We start from the raw sequence: 19,030 nt of genomic DNA on the forward strand, positions 1-19,030 counted from the left end.
TCCGTCTAAAAACATCCTACTTGAAGCCTTGCAATGGCGAGGTACTGTTGATCAATTGTTAGGTGTCGTCTTGGTCTCATGATGTCAAAATGTTAACAGCATGATGAGGAGGCGTGTTTAAATGCCAATTCTAATCGAAGCAGGAAATTTATTTGCCGTTTCATAGATCAAAGACCTGTTGTAAATTTTGCTGTTAAGCTCCTTGTTAGAGAACAGCAAGTTGTGCAAAAAGTCCTAAAACAATGAACAGTTTGATATGTGCATTCAAAAGTTTAGAGAAGATCACATAAGGCTACATTCACACGTCAGTAATTTTCTATATCCCGATTTTCGGTCCGTTTTTTGCGGATCCGTTGTTCCTGAAAATGTTTCCGTATGTCATCATGTATAAATTTCAATAAGCAAATAAAGTTGTTTGGATTTCTTTGAAAAAAAATTGAAAAAAAAAAGTGAATAAAAGTTTATAAAATAAAAATTTAATTTCCAGGAACGGAATCCGCATAAAACGGATGACATACGTAATGACATACGAATGTCTTCCGTTTTTTGCGGATCCATTGACTTTGTATTGTACCAGGATCCAATTTTTGCGGAAAAGAATAGGACAAGTTTTATATTTTTTCGGACATGCGGAACGGAACAACGGACACGGACAGCACACATTGTGGTGTCCGATTTTTTTCCAAGACCCATTAAAAATGAATGGGTACAGAACTGGTCCAGATCTGTTCCGCATAAAACGGAACAGATCAGGAAAGAAAAAACGGACGTGTGAATGGACCCTAAGGCTACTTTCACACTAGCGTTCGGGGCTCCGCTTGTGAGCTCCGTTTGAAGGGTCTCACAAGCGGCCCCAAACGCATCCGTACTGCCCCAATGCATTCTGAGTGGATGCGGATCCGCTCAGAAGGCATCAGTCTGGCAGCGTTCAGCCTCCGCTCCGCTCAGAAAGCGGACACAAACGGATCCGTCCAGACTTACAATGTAAGTCAATGGGGACGCATCCGTTTGAAGTTGACACAATATGGCTCAATTTTCAAACTGATCCGTCCCCTATTGACTTTCAATGTAAAGTCTGGACGGATCCGTCTGAACTACTTTCACACTTAGAATTTTTTCTAAACTATAATGCAGACGGATGCGTTCTGAACGGATCCAAACGTCTGCATTATAGGAGCGGATCCGTCTGTGCAGACACCAGACGGACCCGCTCTGAACGCAAGTGTGAAAGTAGCCTAAGTTCACCAGGTTAGAGTGCATTATAGTTTTTCCTGAAATTTCACCCACAAGCCAAATATCCCTAACTTTTTCTGTGTAGTGTAAATTAAAATATTCCTAAAGCATTTACTAGAGAAAAACATGCGTTAATACATAAATCCGATCCCTTTTTTAATTAGGTTACGCACCCCCAGCCTCAATCAATAATCTGGGTGTGAACAAAGCCTGATAGAACATATCCTATTACATCTGCTGGTCAACAATCCACAACACCAAATGGATCTGCAAGGAAGCAAGTCCTTTTAGAATGGGAGTGGTGGAGGTGTGCACATATTCTGGTGATTTGATAAACGGTCACAGGACAATGACCAGGGGGTATTGTGTAGGGCGTTCCTGGTACCCGGAGAGAATCCTCTCGATACACGGTACATGTCTTTATTTTTTAATCTGACAAGCAGCGATATCATGTTTGTTGTTTTGTACATTTTGAAGTTGATACAATTATTAGGTTATTTTTTTTAATATTACAATATTTAGTTTCGACTTTAGGTCCTTTAAGATACATAAAAAAACACAACTGCAATCGTGTTGAGAAGGTGAAAGGGGGGAAAAAACAAAAATTACCCAAAAAAAAAAATAATAAAAAAAATCCCAAAATAAATTCCACATTCCAGAAAGACTTCACTCATTCCTTTAGTAGAGCTGTAAGAAATGTTACAATGGCATGAGCTTGAAATATTTATAGGCATTTTCACTGACGCTCATGACGTGGCACTGGTGATGTTGTAAACAGCAGAAAAACAGGGACTGCCAGGGTGATAGACTATGGAGGCAAAGGCCTGCTTCTTCCAACCGGGACACACCAAACGGTGATGTGATGACGTCCTCTGGCACACGCGACGTGATGACATCATGCTACGTAGCTGTATTCATCTGCTGAAGCCTGGCTGCGCTCTATGTACTGCTTGTCTATGAGGACCTCGATGCACTTCTTTATCATACTGATGCTTGGGTTAAATCGGGCTCTGGACTGGCTAATGACCTGGGGAGGGGACATAAACACATTATTACGGTCACGCCAGCATGGACACATTTCATAACAATTACAGCACAATTAATACAGAGCAATTGCAAAGTCATGTCGGGATCTAGACCTAAATTTCAATTTCACTAGTTATCTAGACATTGTCTCCATAACACTGAATGTGTAAACTGGAAAACGTGGCAGGAAGGCGACTGCCAACATCACAAGTGCACTGTGTGAATACCCTCCTGTGCGTCTCTCAGGAAACTGAGCGTAGTCATGGGTTTCCATGCCAGGTTGCTTTGTCAGTCCGCTAGATCTTGCCACGCTAAGGGCGATAGTGTAAAGGACCCATCTGAATGACGACGCCTTGTCCTGAAAGGTCGACTCCCAAAATTTCATAAATTTTTTTTAAAAAAAGGGAACCAAGCCTCACATTTAAAATAAAAATATGGCAATAATGCAGTTCCAAATAATTTTGTGTTTGCTTATATCTCAGGGTGGCATTACACTGCCTGATCTTCGGGCAGTGCGAGTGCCGATGGATGAGGCTAGGGCTACATGACGACATTTGTCACACAACATGATACAAGTTAGTGAGAACAATTTAGAGTCAGTTTGGGTTACCGTGCAGCTTGATAATCATAAGGCAACTCGTGTAGGTGTGATATATAGACCACCTAGCCAAGTCAAAGAATTAGATGATCTACTAGTTGAGGAAATAGCTAAAATGACATTGAAGGGGGAAGTTATCATTATGGGAGACTTCAATCTTCCAGATGTAAACTGGAAAACCAAAATAGCTAGTTCTGCCAGGAGTACAGATATTCTAAATTCCCTACTGGGATTATCTCTACAGCAAGTAGTGGAGGAGCCAACCCGGAAGGAGGCCATTTTAGATTTAGTATTCACAAATGGGAATTTGGTATCTGATATTACTGTAGGGGAAAGCTTGGGATCTAGTGATCACCAGTCAGTGTGGTTTACTATAAGTACAGTGACTGAGTCACACCACACAAAAACAAAAGTTTTAGATTTTAGAAAAACAGACTTTTCTAAAATTAGATTAGTGGTATACGAGTCCCTATCAGATTGGAACAGTTTCATTGGAGTCCAGGAGAAATGGGACTACTTAAAAGTGGCACTATTGAAGGCAACAGAAAATTGCATTAGGCTTGTCAGTAAAAGCAAAAAAAGGAAGAGACCACTGTGGTACTCAGCAGAAGTGGCCAAAATCATTAAAAACAAAAAGATAGCATTTAGGAATTATAAAAAAAAACAAAACGAGGATGACAGACAAATTTATAAGATTAGGCAGAGAGAGGCCAAACAAGTTATAAGAGCTTCCAAAGCACAGGCAGAAGAGAAATTAGCTCAGTCAGGAAAAAAAGGCCAGAAGGCATTCTTCAGATACATAAATGAAAAAAGGAAACTAAAACAAGGAATTACCAAATTAAAAACAAAAGAAGGAATGTATATAGAAGAAGATAAAGAACTAGCTGACTGCCTCAATGAATATTTCTGTTCAGTTTTTACAAAGGAAAATGAAGGAGAAGGACCTCAGTTAGGAAAGAAGACTAATGAATCTTTTGATGCATGTGTCTTTACAGAGGAAGAGGTTCTAAGTCAGCTGTCTAAAATTAATACAAATAAGTCACAGGGGCCTGATGGGATACACCCAAAGCTATTAAAAGAGCTCAGCGTTGAACTAGCAAAACCATTAACAGATTTATTTAACCAATCGCTGGCAACAGGAGTCGTCCCAGAAGATTGGAAATTAGCAAATGTTGTGCCCATTCATAAGAAAGGTAGTAGGGAGGAATCGGGCAACTATAGGCCAGTAAGCCTGACATCAATAGTGGGGAAATTAATGGAAACCATACTTAAGGAGAGGATTGTGGAACATCTAAAATCCCATGGATTGAAAGATGAAAAACAGCATGGGTTTACTTCAGGGAGATCATGTCAAACTAATCTTATTGATTTTTTCGATTGGGTGACTAAAATAATAGATGGAGGAGGTGCAGTAGACATCGCTTATCTAGACTTTAGTAAGGCTTTTGATACTGTCCCACATAGAAAGCTTATCAATAAAGTGCAGTCTTTGGGCTTGTACTCCCATATTGTTGAATGGATTAGGCAGTGGCTGAGGGACAGGCAACAGAGGGTTGTAGTCAATGGAGTATATTCAGACCAAGGTCTTGTTACCAGTGGGGTACCTCAGGGATCTGTTCTGGGACCCATATTGTTTAATATCTTTATCAGCGAAATTGCAGAAGGCCTCGATGGTAAGGTGTGTCTTTTTGCTGATGACACAAAGATTTGTAACAGGGTTGATGTTCCTGGAGGGATACACCAAATGGAAAAGGACTTAGGAAAACTAGAGGAATGGTCAAAAATATGGCAACTAAAATTTAATGTTGATAAGTGCAAGATAATGCACCTGGGCCGTAAAAACCCAAGAGCAGAATATAAAATCAGTGATACAGTCCTAACCTCAGTATCTGAGGAAAGGGATTTAGGGGTCATTATTTCAGAAGACTTAAAGGCAGGCAGACAATGTCATAGAGCAGCAGGAAATGCTAGCAGAATGCTTGGGTGTATAGGGAGAGGCATTACTAGTAGAAAGAGGGAGGTGCTCATGCCGCTCTACAGAGCACTAGTGAGACCTCATTTGGAGTATTGTGCTCAGTACTGGAGACCATATCTTCAGAAGGATATTGATACTTTGGAGAGAGTTCAGAGAAGAGCTACTAAACTGGTACATGGATTGCAGGATAAAACTTACCAGGAAAGATTAAAGGACCTTAACATGTATAGCTTGGAAGAAAGACGAGACAGAGGGGATATGATAGAAACTTTTAAATACATAAAGGGAATCAACAAAGTAAAAGAGGAGAGAATATTTAAAAGAAGAAAAACTGCTACAAGAGGACATAGTTTTAAATTAGAGGGGCAAAGGTTTAAAAGTAATATCAGGAAGTATTACTTTACTGAGAGAGTAGTGGATGCATGGAATAGCCTTCCTGCAGAAGTGGTAGCTGCAAATACAGTGGAGGAGTTTAAGCATGCATGGGATAGGCATAAGGCCATCCTTCATATAAGATAGGGCCAGGGGCTATCCATAGTATTTAGTATATTGGGCAGACTGGATGGGCCAAATGGTTCTTATCTGCCGACACATTCTATGTTTCTATGTTTCTATAACATATTTTATGATGCTAGTCTATGGTGTCACACTGCGACTGCGAAACAGCAGTCGCAAAAAAACCCCAAAAAAAACACAGCCAACATGTTGCAGTGTAGTTGTACTTATTGTCTCTTGCCCTTTGAATGAGAGAAACGATTTCTACTGCATTCGTTCCTGCCTCATTCTCTTCTATGGATAATTGGCAGCACATCTCCCTGTGTAATCGGTTATGCTGCCGATTATTGGACCTGATGAAAGATGACGATCAGCCAACGAACCAGTGTTTGCTCGTTCACTGGCTGATCGATTATACGGACCCGTTATAGGGAACGTATCCCTAATAACTGGCCTGAAATCGTGCAGTCTAATAGTGCCTTTAGTGGCCACAGAGAGCTGTTGTGTCTATGTAATACATAAACCTAATCATGGAGGGGGGTAAACATTTAGAGGATCCGCATTAATTTCCGTGTGGATTTCGGGGCGTTTCTATAAGACCTGCATGTGCTACTCGTTTTTGGTACGGATTTGATGCAGTTTTGCTGCAAATCTAAAATTTCCATAGAAAAGGATGTAAAATCACAAACATAATGGACATGCTGCGATGTGTACATGAGATGTGTCTACTTCATACACTGTCCTGTACTGTATTACGCTGCTGTTTTTCTGCACAAGAATCTGCCTGGAAAAAATTTTGCGTAATCCGCAACGCATGCAGGTAGCCTAAAGAAGGAAATGGCAACTTCTGGCACTCCAACAGTGATGAAACTACAACTCCCAACATACACACTTGCTTGGCTGTTCTCAGAACTCCCACAGAAGTGAATGGAGCATGCTGGGAGTTGTAGTTTCACGACAGCTGGAGTTCCAGGGGTTGCTGACCCCTGCCCTAAAGACTAATATTGTAAAAAAAAAAAAAAAAAAAAAAAAATTATATATATATCATCAGTAGCTGGTATCAGGATTGATTTTCTATCGCTCTGTTCACACCTCGGCATTTTAACAAGTTTAGCCTCCCGACGCAGAACTTATCCATAGAGTCATTTTGACATACACTAGGAAGCTATGGATTGTTATACCTTTATGTAATGTGTAGTCTATGTATGCGTAGACACAAATACTGCGTGGTATGAAGAATTTTAAAATGTTGTTCCGGTAGTCGGTCCATTCCACTCCCTGACCTTGGCTCAACACCCAGAAAAAGGCTGGAAATACCCCTGAGGTGGGTCACTAAATCGACCACTGATGTGCCCACATTGCTGAGCAAAATGATGTTTTAGTATATGCAAACCAGCCTCTAGGAGCAACGGGGGCGTTGCAGTTACACCTAGAGGCTCTGCTCTCTCTGCAACTGCCGTGCCCTCTTCAGTTTAACTGACAGGGCCAAGCAGTGGAAATGTCATCATTCCAGGTCCTATCAAAGTGCAGAGGGCGTGGAAGTGGCAGAGAGAGCAGAGCCTCTAGGCAAAGCCCCCGTTGCTCCTATAGGCTCTTTTGCATATATTAAAACATCATTGTTCTCAGCAATGCGGGCACATATGAACATGGGACCAATACAGATGTCTTGAGCTGCCAAGTGCACATGCCCTTTAAATGGTCAAACAAACATTCATAGGAAACGTGTGATCCCACAAGGTCAGATTACATGTGTGGCCACGGCAGCTTCTCCCTGGTAATAGCAGCTGATCACTGAGCGGTCTCTGAGGCTTTATTTTTAAGGAAGGGTGGTCCTGACGGTATGAATTATGTTAAAGGGGTTTTCAATTGGAAATCACTGACTCACTAGTGGACAGACCCCACTGCTGTAACATTTACAACGTAAATCTTTTCTGCTGGAATATCCCTTCAAGGAATAATTACTGAAATTAGCACAAGGCCCTGTTTAATTGATGGATTGAATCCAATGATGAGGAGCAGTCATCCCTTTACTCTCCTATAGACTTCTAGGTTTAGGAAATGGAAAGACTCTGGACTGCCCCCTTTGGGAATTCCCTGCATATTGTACACCTCATATAACAGCCCTAGCTATAATCCCAATCTTCTATTCTTTGGGCATTTTTCCTCCATATAGACGAGCCTGTGCCAGGGTTGCGTGTGGTGGGCTGTGAATGCGTTCGATGTGGGCTATGAACATGCAGTTTGTGAATATTTGATGAGGGCGACGCTTTGTTCGTGGTGTATTAGAGTGATGGGTTATGTAATGAACTCGGAGTGACAGCTTCTCCACAACATACATGTGACCGCAGATTAATGGAGAGAGCATGTCACAAGTATCTGCCCACTTTCCCAGTTCTAAATGATGCCAGCCCAATAGGGACACATTCTTTCCTGCGTAACAATCTAGCAAATTAAAGGGGTTATCTACTTTGAGTACAGTTCTAAAATTCCATATCAGATTCTATAAGGACGCATTGATTACTCCAGCACGGAAGAATGGTGGTGGTCACACGATTTATCCACGTGACGGCTTCCCTGGCTGTGTCCTCTACTGCGCAGCAGCTGCAAACATTCAGCGCAGATACCTGCTGCAGAACACCCCGCATCCGCCCCAGCACTGCAGCGCTTATAGCCTTTCATATGCCGTTACATGTCAGCTGTAATTTAACAAGCCCTTTAAAGCAGATCTCTGCCTATACCATATTGCTGCCATGTTTCGGGGCAGCGTGGTACAGGGACAGGTTCACTCTCCTATAGCCAATCACATCTCCTGAATCTACAAGACATAACCAGTGAAGGGAAAGGAGTTTTACAGAACCTCATAACATGGTGCAGAACAGATTGTGTGTTTTAGGGCATGCGGTGACATCGGATCTGTGGACTATCCCATAGGAAATGGATTTCCAATACTAGGACCCCCAGCGATCGGCTGTAACCTGTTAGCAAGCGCTGAATTTCCCTGCAGCACCATCACAGGAGAAAACAGGCATTACACTGTACCCAATTAAATCAATGGGCTGTCTGTATAATTCATGGACATGCGGGGTCCTCCAGACCAATAGACAGTCATAAAGAGGTTGTATCAGCTGGGAGGCATCTCTCTAGGATTTGCCATAGTCAGATAGGTTCGAGTCTCAGAAATGGGAGGCCTGCTCTCCATTTCTATGGGATTTTTCCAAAAATAGTTGAGCGAGAGCACTATTTTCGTAGGTTCCATAGAAACGACTGGAGAGTGGACCGTGCAAGCAGGACCAACGCTTCATTCACTTTTATGGGACTTCCGGAAATAGCTGAGCCAGCGCTCGGCTGTATTCGGAATTCCTATAGAAATGAATTGAGGGTGGCTGCGCATGCGTGGCTGCCCTCCTCTCACTTCAGGGGTGCCATTCTGGAGATGGGTGTAACCCGCAACTGTCTGACATTGGTGGCATATCCTACCCCTTTAAACATAAGACTCCCCTCTGTTTACTGATTGTATATCTGAAAATTCATAATCTTAAACTAATCTATCAGCTCACCTAACATGTTTGTTTTAATAAACCCTAATTATCCCCATTAACCCCTTAAGGACCCTGACATTTTTCACCTTAAGGACCAGGCCATTTTTAGCAAATCTACTTTATGTGGTGGTAACTTTAAAACACTTTTACTTATCCAGGCCATTCTGAGATTGTTTTCTCGTCACATATTGTACTTCATGACACTGGTAAAATGGAGTAAAAATAAAAATTTACCAAAATTTTTAAAAATTTCGCATATTTCCAAATTTCAATTTCTCTACTTTTATAATAGATAGTAATACCTCCAAAAATAGTTATTACTTTACATTTCCCATATGTCTACTTCATGTTTGGATCATTTTGAAAATGAATTTTTTTTGGGACATTAGAAGGCTTAGAAGTCTAGAAGCAAATTTTTAAGAACATTTCCAAACCCCAATTTTTTCAGGACCAGTTCAGTTATGAAGTCACTTTCTGGGGCTTACATATTAGAAACCACCCATAAATCACCCCATTTTAGAAACTAAACCACTCAAGCTATTCAAAAAACTGATTTTACAAACTTTGTTAACCCTTTAGGTGCCCCACGAGAATTAAATGAAAATGGGAATGAAATTTCAAAATTTCACTTTTTTTTTGCAGATTTTAAATTTTAATCTATTTTTTCTGCAACACATCAAGGGTTAACGGACAAAGAAAACTCTAAATCTATTACCCTTAATCAGGAGTTTACAGAAACACCCCATGTGTGCTTCAGAGTGGAAGGAGCACCAAATGGCTTTTGGAGAGCGGATTTAGCTGGAATGGTAATTGGGAGCTATGTCGCATGTGAAGACACCCTGAGGTGGCCCTACAGTGGAAACCCCCAAAAAGTCACCCCATTCCAGAAACTACACCCCTCAAGGAATATTTCAAAGTGTGTAGTGAGCACTTTGACCCATCAGGCGTTTCACAGAATTAGGAAACAATTGGCTGTGAAAATGAAAAATTTTTCCAGAAAAAGTTGCTTTACACCCACATTTTTCACTTTCACAAGGGGTAACAGGACAAAATGCACCATACATTTTGTTCCCCATTTCCCCCCGAATACGCCAACACTCCATATGTGCTCAAAAAATGATGTATGGGCGCATGGCAGGGCTCTAGAGTCAAACAGCTAAATATGGATTTTGCTGACCTGAATTGGCAGACATGTATTTTAGGTGCCATGTCGCATTAAATAAATTTCCTGAGGTCCCCAGAAATTAAAAATCCCAAAAAGTGACCCCCTTTTTGGAAAGAGCACCCCGTACAAATATTTTAAATGGTGGAAAGGGTACTTTTCAGCAAACAGGTGTCTCACAGAAGACAGAAATACTTGTGAAAGCATTTCAAAGCACACTTTTGTAAAAATGAAAAATTACTAGCAGACCCCAATTTTTCACTTTCAAACACCCCATATGTGCTTGTAGTCTGCTGTATAGTTGCACAGCAGGGCTCTAGAGGCAAGGTGCAAAATATGTTTTTTGTAGGCCTGAATAAACAGACATGGATTTTAGGTGCCATGTCACATTAAATAAATTTCCTGAGGTCCCCAGAAATTAAAAACCCCAAGAAGTGACCCCATTTCAGAAAGAGCACCCCCTTACCAACATTTTTTTTTGGTCAAATCTATTTTTATAAATTCTTTCAGTATCACATATCAATTGCGTTTTACAATACAAAAAGCATCTTCAAGTAATACAATTGCAAGCATTACATGTTCTTAATGGTGATACAGAAACATTAAGACATTGCTCAATAATATGTCATCAATGAAATTTGTGCTTTTGGAGATAGATATTAGAACATCAGATTTAAGGTACTTTGTGGTGATGCGTGATTCCTTTGGTCAACAAAATAACCATAAACGTATGAACTAGTATTTGCCAAGCCAGTAGTCCTGTGACAAAGTGGATTTTGGGAAGGTAAATAACTTTGCCGTACAAACATTTTAAGGGGTGGAAAGGGCACTTTTGACCTAACAGTTGTCTCACAGAAAAGAATATGTAGTGGTTGTTGGAAAGTGGATATGCAAGCGAGGTGGACTAAATCAGAGATATAAAGTGGAAATATTACAGGGAGCATAAAAGGATGAAATTAAATTAATAATCCATGGATGAGTGGTAGATTCTAAAACACTCCTGCATGCACAGGCCAGGTTTTTCAGGGCAGGTTTCGCAATGGTAAATGGCGTCTTTCCTTATCCCCCTTTTGGAACAGACCCTGCATCTTTTTTGGACACTTCCCTTCCTTGCTGAGGGACTAACTGCAGTTCTTTATTCACACAAAAAAATTGTAAAAAAAAAAAATCAAAAATGTGCAGATGCTAATGAGCACACTATTGACCGGTACTCTGCAGCACACATGCACACAGATTGTGTGTGCAAAAATTGTAGTATAAAAATTCACTACAGTGAACACTGTCTAAATATGTAACATGTTATGTAGAGCACTATATATATTTAAATAAATCCCTAACTACAATTTCTTTTTAACCAAAAATAATGCAAAAAAAAAAAAGCGCAAAGAACAATCCGTAGGTGCTTATCAGGCAGGTACGCACCGAACCGCACTTGGCGGTCACAGTTTGCACGCAGAAAAAGTATTGCAGAGCTGAAAAATGGTAAAAAAAATTAAAATAATAAAAAGGCCAAAAAAAGTGCACAGACCAAATGGTGTCTGTAAAAAAAGGACGGGGCGGGAAGGGACGGAGGGTGGTTTAGGGATCTGGAACAGCTGCAAATGAAAAAAAAAAAAAGCTGTGCAGCTATTCCAGATGTTGTTCTTTTCTTCTTTCTAGCAGGAAAGGGGTTAAATCGCAGTGGTGTACACCACAAGTCCCAGCAAACCACAAGCAGCACATAAAAGGCACAGAACCTCTCTGCATGCAATCACCAGCTAGAATGGCTGCATGCAGGGAAGTTCTGCCTCTTCCTGTGCAGCTAATAGCGCGGTCATTGGCTGGAGCCTTGTTCCAGCCAATCGCATCGCTGGCAGGGACCCAAAACACTGGTGTGCCCTGCCTCACCTCGGAGGTGACCGGTGCCGACCAGTTCAGCACCTGCCACCTCCCCCTGATCTCCAATCGCCCTGCCCCGATGCTTCTTACAGCTTCCTGTGCTGCAATGTGCCGGTCTCATGGATCGGCCAATCGCAGCGCTTAGAGCTGCAGGGGGGCGGTGCAGCACCATGCTGCCCTAACCCAGCATGGCTGCCTGCCGGTAAGAGCAGACATGGTGTTGCGACTCACCTCCGATCCTTCCCCGCGGACCTTGTGCCGAACATGTACGGCGCTGTCACGTCCGGTTCCGCCGTACATGTACTGGTGCAGGTCATTAAGCGTTTAATAATCTAAGAGAATCTTTTCCTTTACCTGTGCATTGTGCCGTTCCTCTGTTATTACTCCTGTAAAATGTATGAATACAGTTACAACTTGGTGTTACCATTCCCCTAGCCAACAGGGTGTGCAGCGCCAATCGGACACATTGGAGATATATTGACAAATGGAATATTAAAGGGGTTATCCATGACTAATATAAAAAATGATAATCAGACATCATATAGCACATGACTACCTCTTTCTAACAGAGCTAGAACCAGCCCTGTACCTCACATGGATCCAGAGATCTCCCCATTCATTGCTCTGCTAGATTTATATTGAGCTGACAGCTCAAGGGGAGTGTCTATTCTGCTGCAGCTCAGGGGGCGTGTCCAGGCTCTCCCTATCACAGCTCAGGAGGCGTGTCCATGCTCTCCCTATCACAGCTCAGGGGGTGTGTCCATGCTCTCCCTATCACAGCTCAGGGGGCAGTAGAAGGATGAAACTGAGCATGTGCGGACATCTCAGTGACCAGGTCAAAGAAATAGGAAAAAGAGCAAACAGCAGGTGGTGCCATACAGATACATTATATTAAATAACTCAGTAGCTATGCTAAATTTTTAATTAAATGCAATTATAAAAGTATTCAGATCCAGATGCTGGTTTGAAAACTGTAGAGTATTTTTCGTGGGATAACCCCTTTAACACTCACTTCTCACATTAGTCACACAATTACAAGAGGAACAACAGAGATCTGACAGAAGATGCTTCAGAATTATTGTTTCATGCAGGTACTTGCTGAAACAGACAGGAGAGCCGACAGGTCCTTTCTAGGAAACTGACAGAACAGAAAAATTCAAAGACTTATTTTAGGAGAAAGCTTCACGAGCAGAAAAAAAACAGAACCTAAAAGCCATGACCAAGCAGTCTGGATTGCTGGGAAGGATCAGATAAATTGTCTATTTATTCCATGATGTGCATTCCTTCTGCCTCAGTACATGCAAATATGCATTGCGTCCACTAACAGGCCTGGAATCTGTGATGAGGTACGGCAGAGAGCACAGGAAATGTGAATGGCAGGGAGGTCAGGCCGATTATGTAGAGGGGGTGCAGTCATGCAAGAAACCATCAGAGGTGAAAAAACGGAAATGACTCGACACAACGAAGGACGATGAAAACATTCCAGCAATGAAACTGCTGAAACATGCAAATGGTGACATTCCAGAATAGCAGTCACTGGCCTCGGTGGCGAGGACGTCCTTCTGTATTGTACATAATGTAATTATTATTCCCACGGCTCTCACGATACAATGTGAAAATGAAAAAATGAGATGCCCGCCTCACCGGGCCCCTTGTCCGAGAGGAGAGGAAGCCGCTGCCAGAAACCTCTAAAGGCTTTTAGCTCCCTGAGCTCACAAGGATCGGGCATGTTGAAATCTAACAGACTGACATCTGCCGATCCCACAGACATCAGTGGATTTGACTGATAAACATTTAAAGTGCATTGTCAGCTTTAGGGTATGTTCACACGATGGATTTTGTAAATCAGTCTACAAAATTCAGTGAGGAATCCGCAAGTGTTTTTTTTTTTTTTCCCAGTGCATTTTTTTATGGGTTTTTTTTATGGGTTTTTTTTAATAGCCAATGGATGTTTACTTAAATACAAAATTACATTACCTTGTGGTTTTCGGCGGGAACAGAAAACGTGCAAAATATGTGCGAACACTAACAGAGCGGTTCTTTTTACGCTTCCCATTAGTGGGGAAAGGTAGTGCGGAGGCCAAGAAAGGGCATGATGCTACTTTTTTTCCCACATGGGAAAAAAACAACAAGTGCTGCTTTCCACTGAAATGAATAGGAGGCAGTTTTTTTTAGAGATGATTTTGAGGCTGAAACCTCCGAAAATCAGCTCCAAATAACTATGTAAATTGGCCCTTAGCATCTTGGCTAAGTCAAAGTCATGAGAAACATGGTAGAACGTTTCATGACTTATTTGCTACATTGACACTTCATACAATTTAAAGGGACATTCCACTGATCAGTCTGACTGCTGGGACCCCCTCTGTCCTAATGGAAAGGAAGGTCAAACATGTGCCCGGGCACTCTATTCATTCTCTCTGAGACTGCTGGAGATAACTGAGCTCTGTACTTGCAGCCCCATACGGATGAATGGAGCGGCAGGGTGCATGCTTGCCCTGCTGAGCCGTCAGGACAGGGAACGAGAGGGGGTCCGATAACCTGTAGTAATCAGAAAACCCCTTTTCTAAGACCTCCTCCGTGCAGACTATTTTTTCGGTGTTTGTAAATGCACAAAAAATTACAAAAAAATCTATGATATGTTTTTTGATGATGTTTTACAAGTGTTCTGGTGACGTTCTTTATCTTTTACCATTTAAAAAGTGTTTTTTTTCTGCCATTTTTGAAGCCCTCTGAGAAGCCTATGAAGGAAAAAAATCAGGTTAATCTGCTTTAACACCTGGATGCAGCATTTGACTAAAAAAATAAACCTGTCAAAATGCTGCAAAATAGTGGGGAGATAATGTGCCAGAATTATTAAAGTAGCACTCCCTAGGGCTGCAGCTATCGACTATTTTTGTAATCGAGTATTCTATCAATTAATCGAGTACTCTGATAACAAAAAACTAAATTAAAAGAACGTTATTCTTTATAAAAACTAATCAGCCCCCCCGTGCCATCAGCTGCCCCTCCCCGTGCCACCAGCTTCCACCCAGTGCAATCAGGTGCCCAGCCAGTGCCACCAGCTTCCACCCAGTGCAATCATCTTCCACCCAGTGCAATCAGGTGCCCAGCCAGTGCCACCAGCTTCCCCCCAGTGCCCCCATCTCCCCCCTCTTAGTCATGTCCCCAGCACCAGTGAAATAAAATACTTACCTCTCCTGTAGGGGCACCGCTCCACAGCTGATCCTCTTCTTCTTCGCACGCTGCACTATCCTCCTGACGTCACACAGCGTCAGGTCACAGCGCGCGCTTACGTGCACTATGTCCTGACGATGTGTCAGGAAGAAAGTGCGGTGCGGGCTGGCAGGTGACCACGGAGCGGTGAGTAATAGCAAGCACTTCACTCCCGCTCCGTGGTCACATGACAAAAACGAATCCTTGATGCAAAAAAATTTTGATTCAATTTACTCGATAGTAATCGTTTCAGCCCTAGCACTCCCACATTCTCTGATCTGTTAGAAAGCTGCATGATGCAAACCAAGGACCAGCAACCTCCAGTACTCCAACTGTGGTGAAACTACCACTCCCAGCATGCACACTTGCTTAACTGTTGTCAGCACTCCTATAGAAGTGAATGGCGCACGCTGGGAGGAGATGAAGTTTCACCACAGCTGGAGTGTCAGGGAGTCAGTTACGTCTCTATTCATTCCTATGAGATGGACATTGAGGCTCCCATAGGAATACAGAGAGAAACTGGCTTCCTGTGTTATTTGGAAAATCTGATTGTTGGTCACATGACACAACTGAGGATCAGAAGGGAGGGGATAACTCACAAATACAGCCACTGGCAAGAAGATAATCTTCACTACAGTTTAAATTATGTTCCTTTCTAACAGGTCAAAGAATAAAACTTTTTTTGTGGGAGTTCTGTTCTTTAACCCCTTAAAAGTATAATGCCATACATGTACAGCATTTTGCGCCCGCAACTGTATGGAGCGGGCTGCTGCAGTGAGCGTGCTCTATACGCGGCGGGTGCTGGCTGTAAAATACAGCAGGCACCCGGCCACAATGACGGGGTATAGCAATCGCGCCAAACCCCGGCATTTAACCCCTCAGATGCCACGATCAACAGCAATTGCGGCATCTGTGAGGTAAGGCCTTCTGATCGGAGCCCCCACAGTCGCACACAACTACAACTATTTGTGGCACACCCGTTATTCCTTTATTTGTTAAACGCCTAATAGGAATAATAGAGGAATGGCACAACATACAGTTATAAGAAAATGTGTGCCAGAATTATTTCACAGGGAATGCAGTTATTTAGTACAACAGACATGTCAGGAGAGGTGACAGGTCCTCGAAGCTACATCCAACTCTGCGGAATAGCATACACCGAAAAGACAATAACTGCAGCTCACTATTCATCGAGTGTACACAGGAACATGTCACAGCTGTAAGACCAGCTCCAAGGGTTTTGTATATTCACAATAGTACACGGTCCAGAGAAGAAAGGACACCCATAGAAATCACCACCTGGCTCAATTATGTACAGATCACGTTTCAATCCACGGCACACATATTGGGGTAGAGTTCACCATCGCTTTCACACCGAGTGGTACGGAAATTCTGTAATCGTCTTTCACAGGCCTGAGATATGACGATATAATAAGAGAACGAGGAGGGAGCACATTCCAGGATCTGATCAGTACGGACTATGCCTGTCCCACCATTCTCCCGTGTCCTCACTTTGTAGGCAGTATGCCATGACTACAGGTTTTAAGAATAATTAAAGGGGTTATCCGATTTTTTTTTATTTAATGTTCCCTTCTTTGATTAGAGTAACAACTTTTTCATTAATACTTATTAAAACTTGCTTACTGGACCAGAGTTGTGCTCCCGGCCCAATTATGTGCTCCTGGCACGTCCGGGATCACGTGCGGAACATTTAGCATATTATCCTAGCCTGGTTACATGTCACAGCGTGTGCGCGAAAATGAATCCCTGGCCACAGCACTAGCGAGAAATATATTCTCACGCATGCGCTGTGGGTTGTAACTAGGCTCAATGTATGGCACGTGATCCCGGAAGTGCCAGGAGCATATAAATCGGACTGAGAGCGCAGCTCTGGCCTGGTAAGCAACTTTTAATAAGTAGCAATTAAAAATTGTTACTCTAATCAAGAGCGGGCATGAAATAAAAAATTAAATCAGAGAACCCCTTTAATCTCTGTTAACACTTCCACTAAATTTTTTTTGCTTCCTTTAAAAGTTTTTGCTTGGTCTACAGTGATGGATCTGCTCTATGACGGACAACAAGAGCACCGGACGGCCCCCAGTGTTTTTAATGGGTTTGTAAAGTCGTGTCCATCCTTTGTGACCACATTTTGAAGGAGCCTCCGATGGCATTGTGACCAGAGACTTATTTGTTCACAAAATGGCTGTTTATGAGCTACTAAGGAAAATAATAACTATGTTCAGGTTATGGGAGCCTTTATAAAAACTGCCAGAAGCCGTGTTTTATTGAGTTTGTCCTTACCTAAAGAAAAATATAGAACTGATAAAATTCTGCTGGGAGTTGTAGTTTTACAGCAGCTGGAGAGCCACAGGTTGGAGACCAATGCCATAAAAAGGTTCACAATACCAATTCTGAATCTGAACTATTTACTCTTACAGCTCTCCATTGTGTGGTTCCCCTGTTATTCTTCCTGGTAATGTACAATCAAACTGACAACTAGCAGTTACCATTCCCTTTGTCCATATGCTGTCTCTCCATTGGACAGGGTCAGAGAGGTGAAGGGACGTAGCTCTTTAACAAGGGGAATGGTAACACCCCGGTTGTCAATGAATGATGGGACTCCTATTAAATCCATGATCCTTTATGGGGCATGACGACAGGGTTTGGACTAGGGATCGACAGATTATCGGAAGTACTGATATTATCGGCCAATATTCAGGATTTTGTACATTATCGGTATTGGCATCTAACTATACAGATAATGCGTATACAGCGAATACTAGTGAGCGCTTCCATTATGGAAGTGCGCACTAGTATGCATCGGGTGCCGGGAGTGGAGAAGAAGCGCAGCAAGCGCTTCCGATACTCACCGTCCCTGGTCTTCTTTGATGGGGCCCGGGCTGCACTTTCCTGGTGACAGTGCTGTGCGGGCCGGAGAACACAGGGGAGCGAGACACCGGACCCAGAGATGAAGAGGAGCCGCGGCGCAGGAGAGGTGAGAAGTTTTTAATTTTATTCATCTGAGGTCTGATAGGGGTTAATAATGGTCTGATCTGAGGTTTGATAGGGGTTAATAAAGGGCTGATATGAGGTCTGATAGGGGTTAATAAAGTCAGTGAGGAGGGGGGGATGGTGTGGAAATTGGCATGTGTCACTAGTATATTATAAATGTAAATTAGAAATTTACTACCAACTAAGGGCTTTATAAATGTATAATTGACATTTATAATATACTAGTGCCAAATGCAAATTTCCACCACCTCAGTAACTACCAACTAATAGAATATATATTATGAGATATAAAATATCGGTATAAATTATCGGCTATCGGCCCGAAAGTTCACAGATTATCGGTATCGGCTCTAAAAAGTCAATATCGGTCGATCCCTAGTTTGGACCCAAGCAAAAATAAAAAGTAAACCTTAAAGGGGTCATCCCACCATAGCAACTTCTCCCCTAATCACAGGACAGGGGATAAGTATCTGATTGGCAGGGGTCTGACCACTGTAACTGCTACTGATCATGAGAATGGGGATCTCAGAGTCCCTGGAGTGACAGATTGAGGCGTACTGCCACTCCACTTTCCTCTACGAAACTGCTGGCGATTGGCGAGTGCTGTGTGCTCAGCTTCGTTTCAGCAGTCTGCATGCACGATCCATTCACTCTGGATTAGGGGACCCCCTTTCTCATGATCAGTAGGGGGTCCCAACAGTCAGACTCCAACTGATCAGATACTTATCCTCTGGTTATGGTGGGACAACCCCTTTAAATACTTCAAACATAAGCATTGCTATATGTATTACTCCTTACCTCGTATACAAGATGAGAAGTACGGTATATATTATATAAAAACTCATATCACATATTACACAGTATCATTTTCTATAATGTGTGCAGGACATATAGGGTGA

General features: G+C 42.4%; 1 protein-coding gene across 2 annotated transcripts in view; it reads right to left on the reverse strand.

The window, feature by feature from the left end:
• Positions 1-1,637: 1,637 nt before the first annotated feature.
• The window catches only part of CUL2 (cullin 2), a 156,749-nt gene continuing 139,356 nt past the window's right edge, over positions 1,638-19,030 (reverse strand). The window contains exon 21 of one of the 2 annotated variants that reach the window (XM_040434290.1): positions 1,638-2,260. In XM_040434290.1, the coding sequence (XP_040290224.1) occupies positions 2,129-2,260 (132 nt within the window). In that variant the 3' untranslated portion in view covers positions 1,638-2,128. The remainder of the gene's footprint in view (positions 2,261-19,030) is intronic. The other variant, XM_040434291.1, reaches the window with a different exon arrangement.

Source organism: Bufo bufo, chromosome 5 (assembly GCF_905171765.1).
Source record: "Bufo bufo chromosome 5, aBufBuf1.1, whole genome shotgun sequence".
NCBI classification, from domain to species: domain Eukaryota; kingdom Metazoa; phylum Chordata; class Amphibia; order Anura; family Bufonidae; genus Bufo; species Bufo bufo.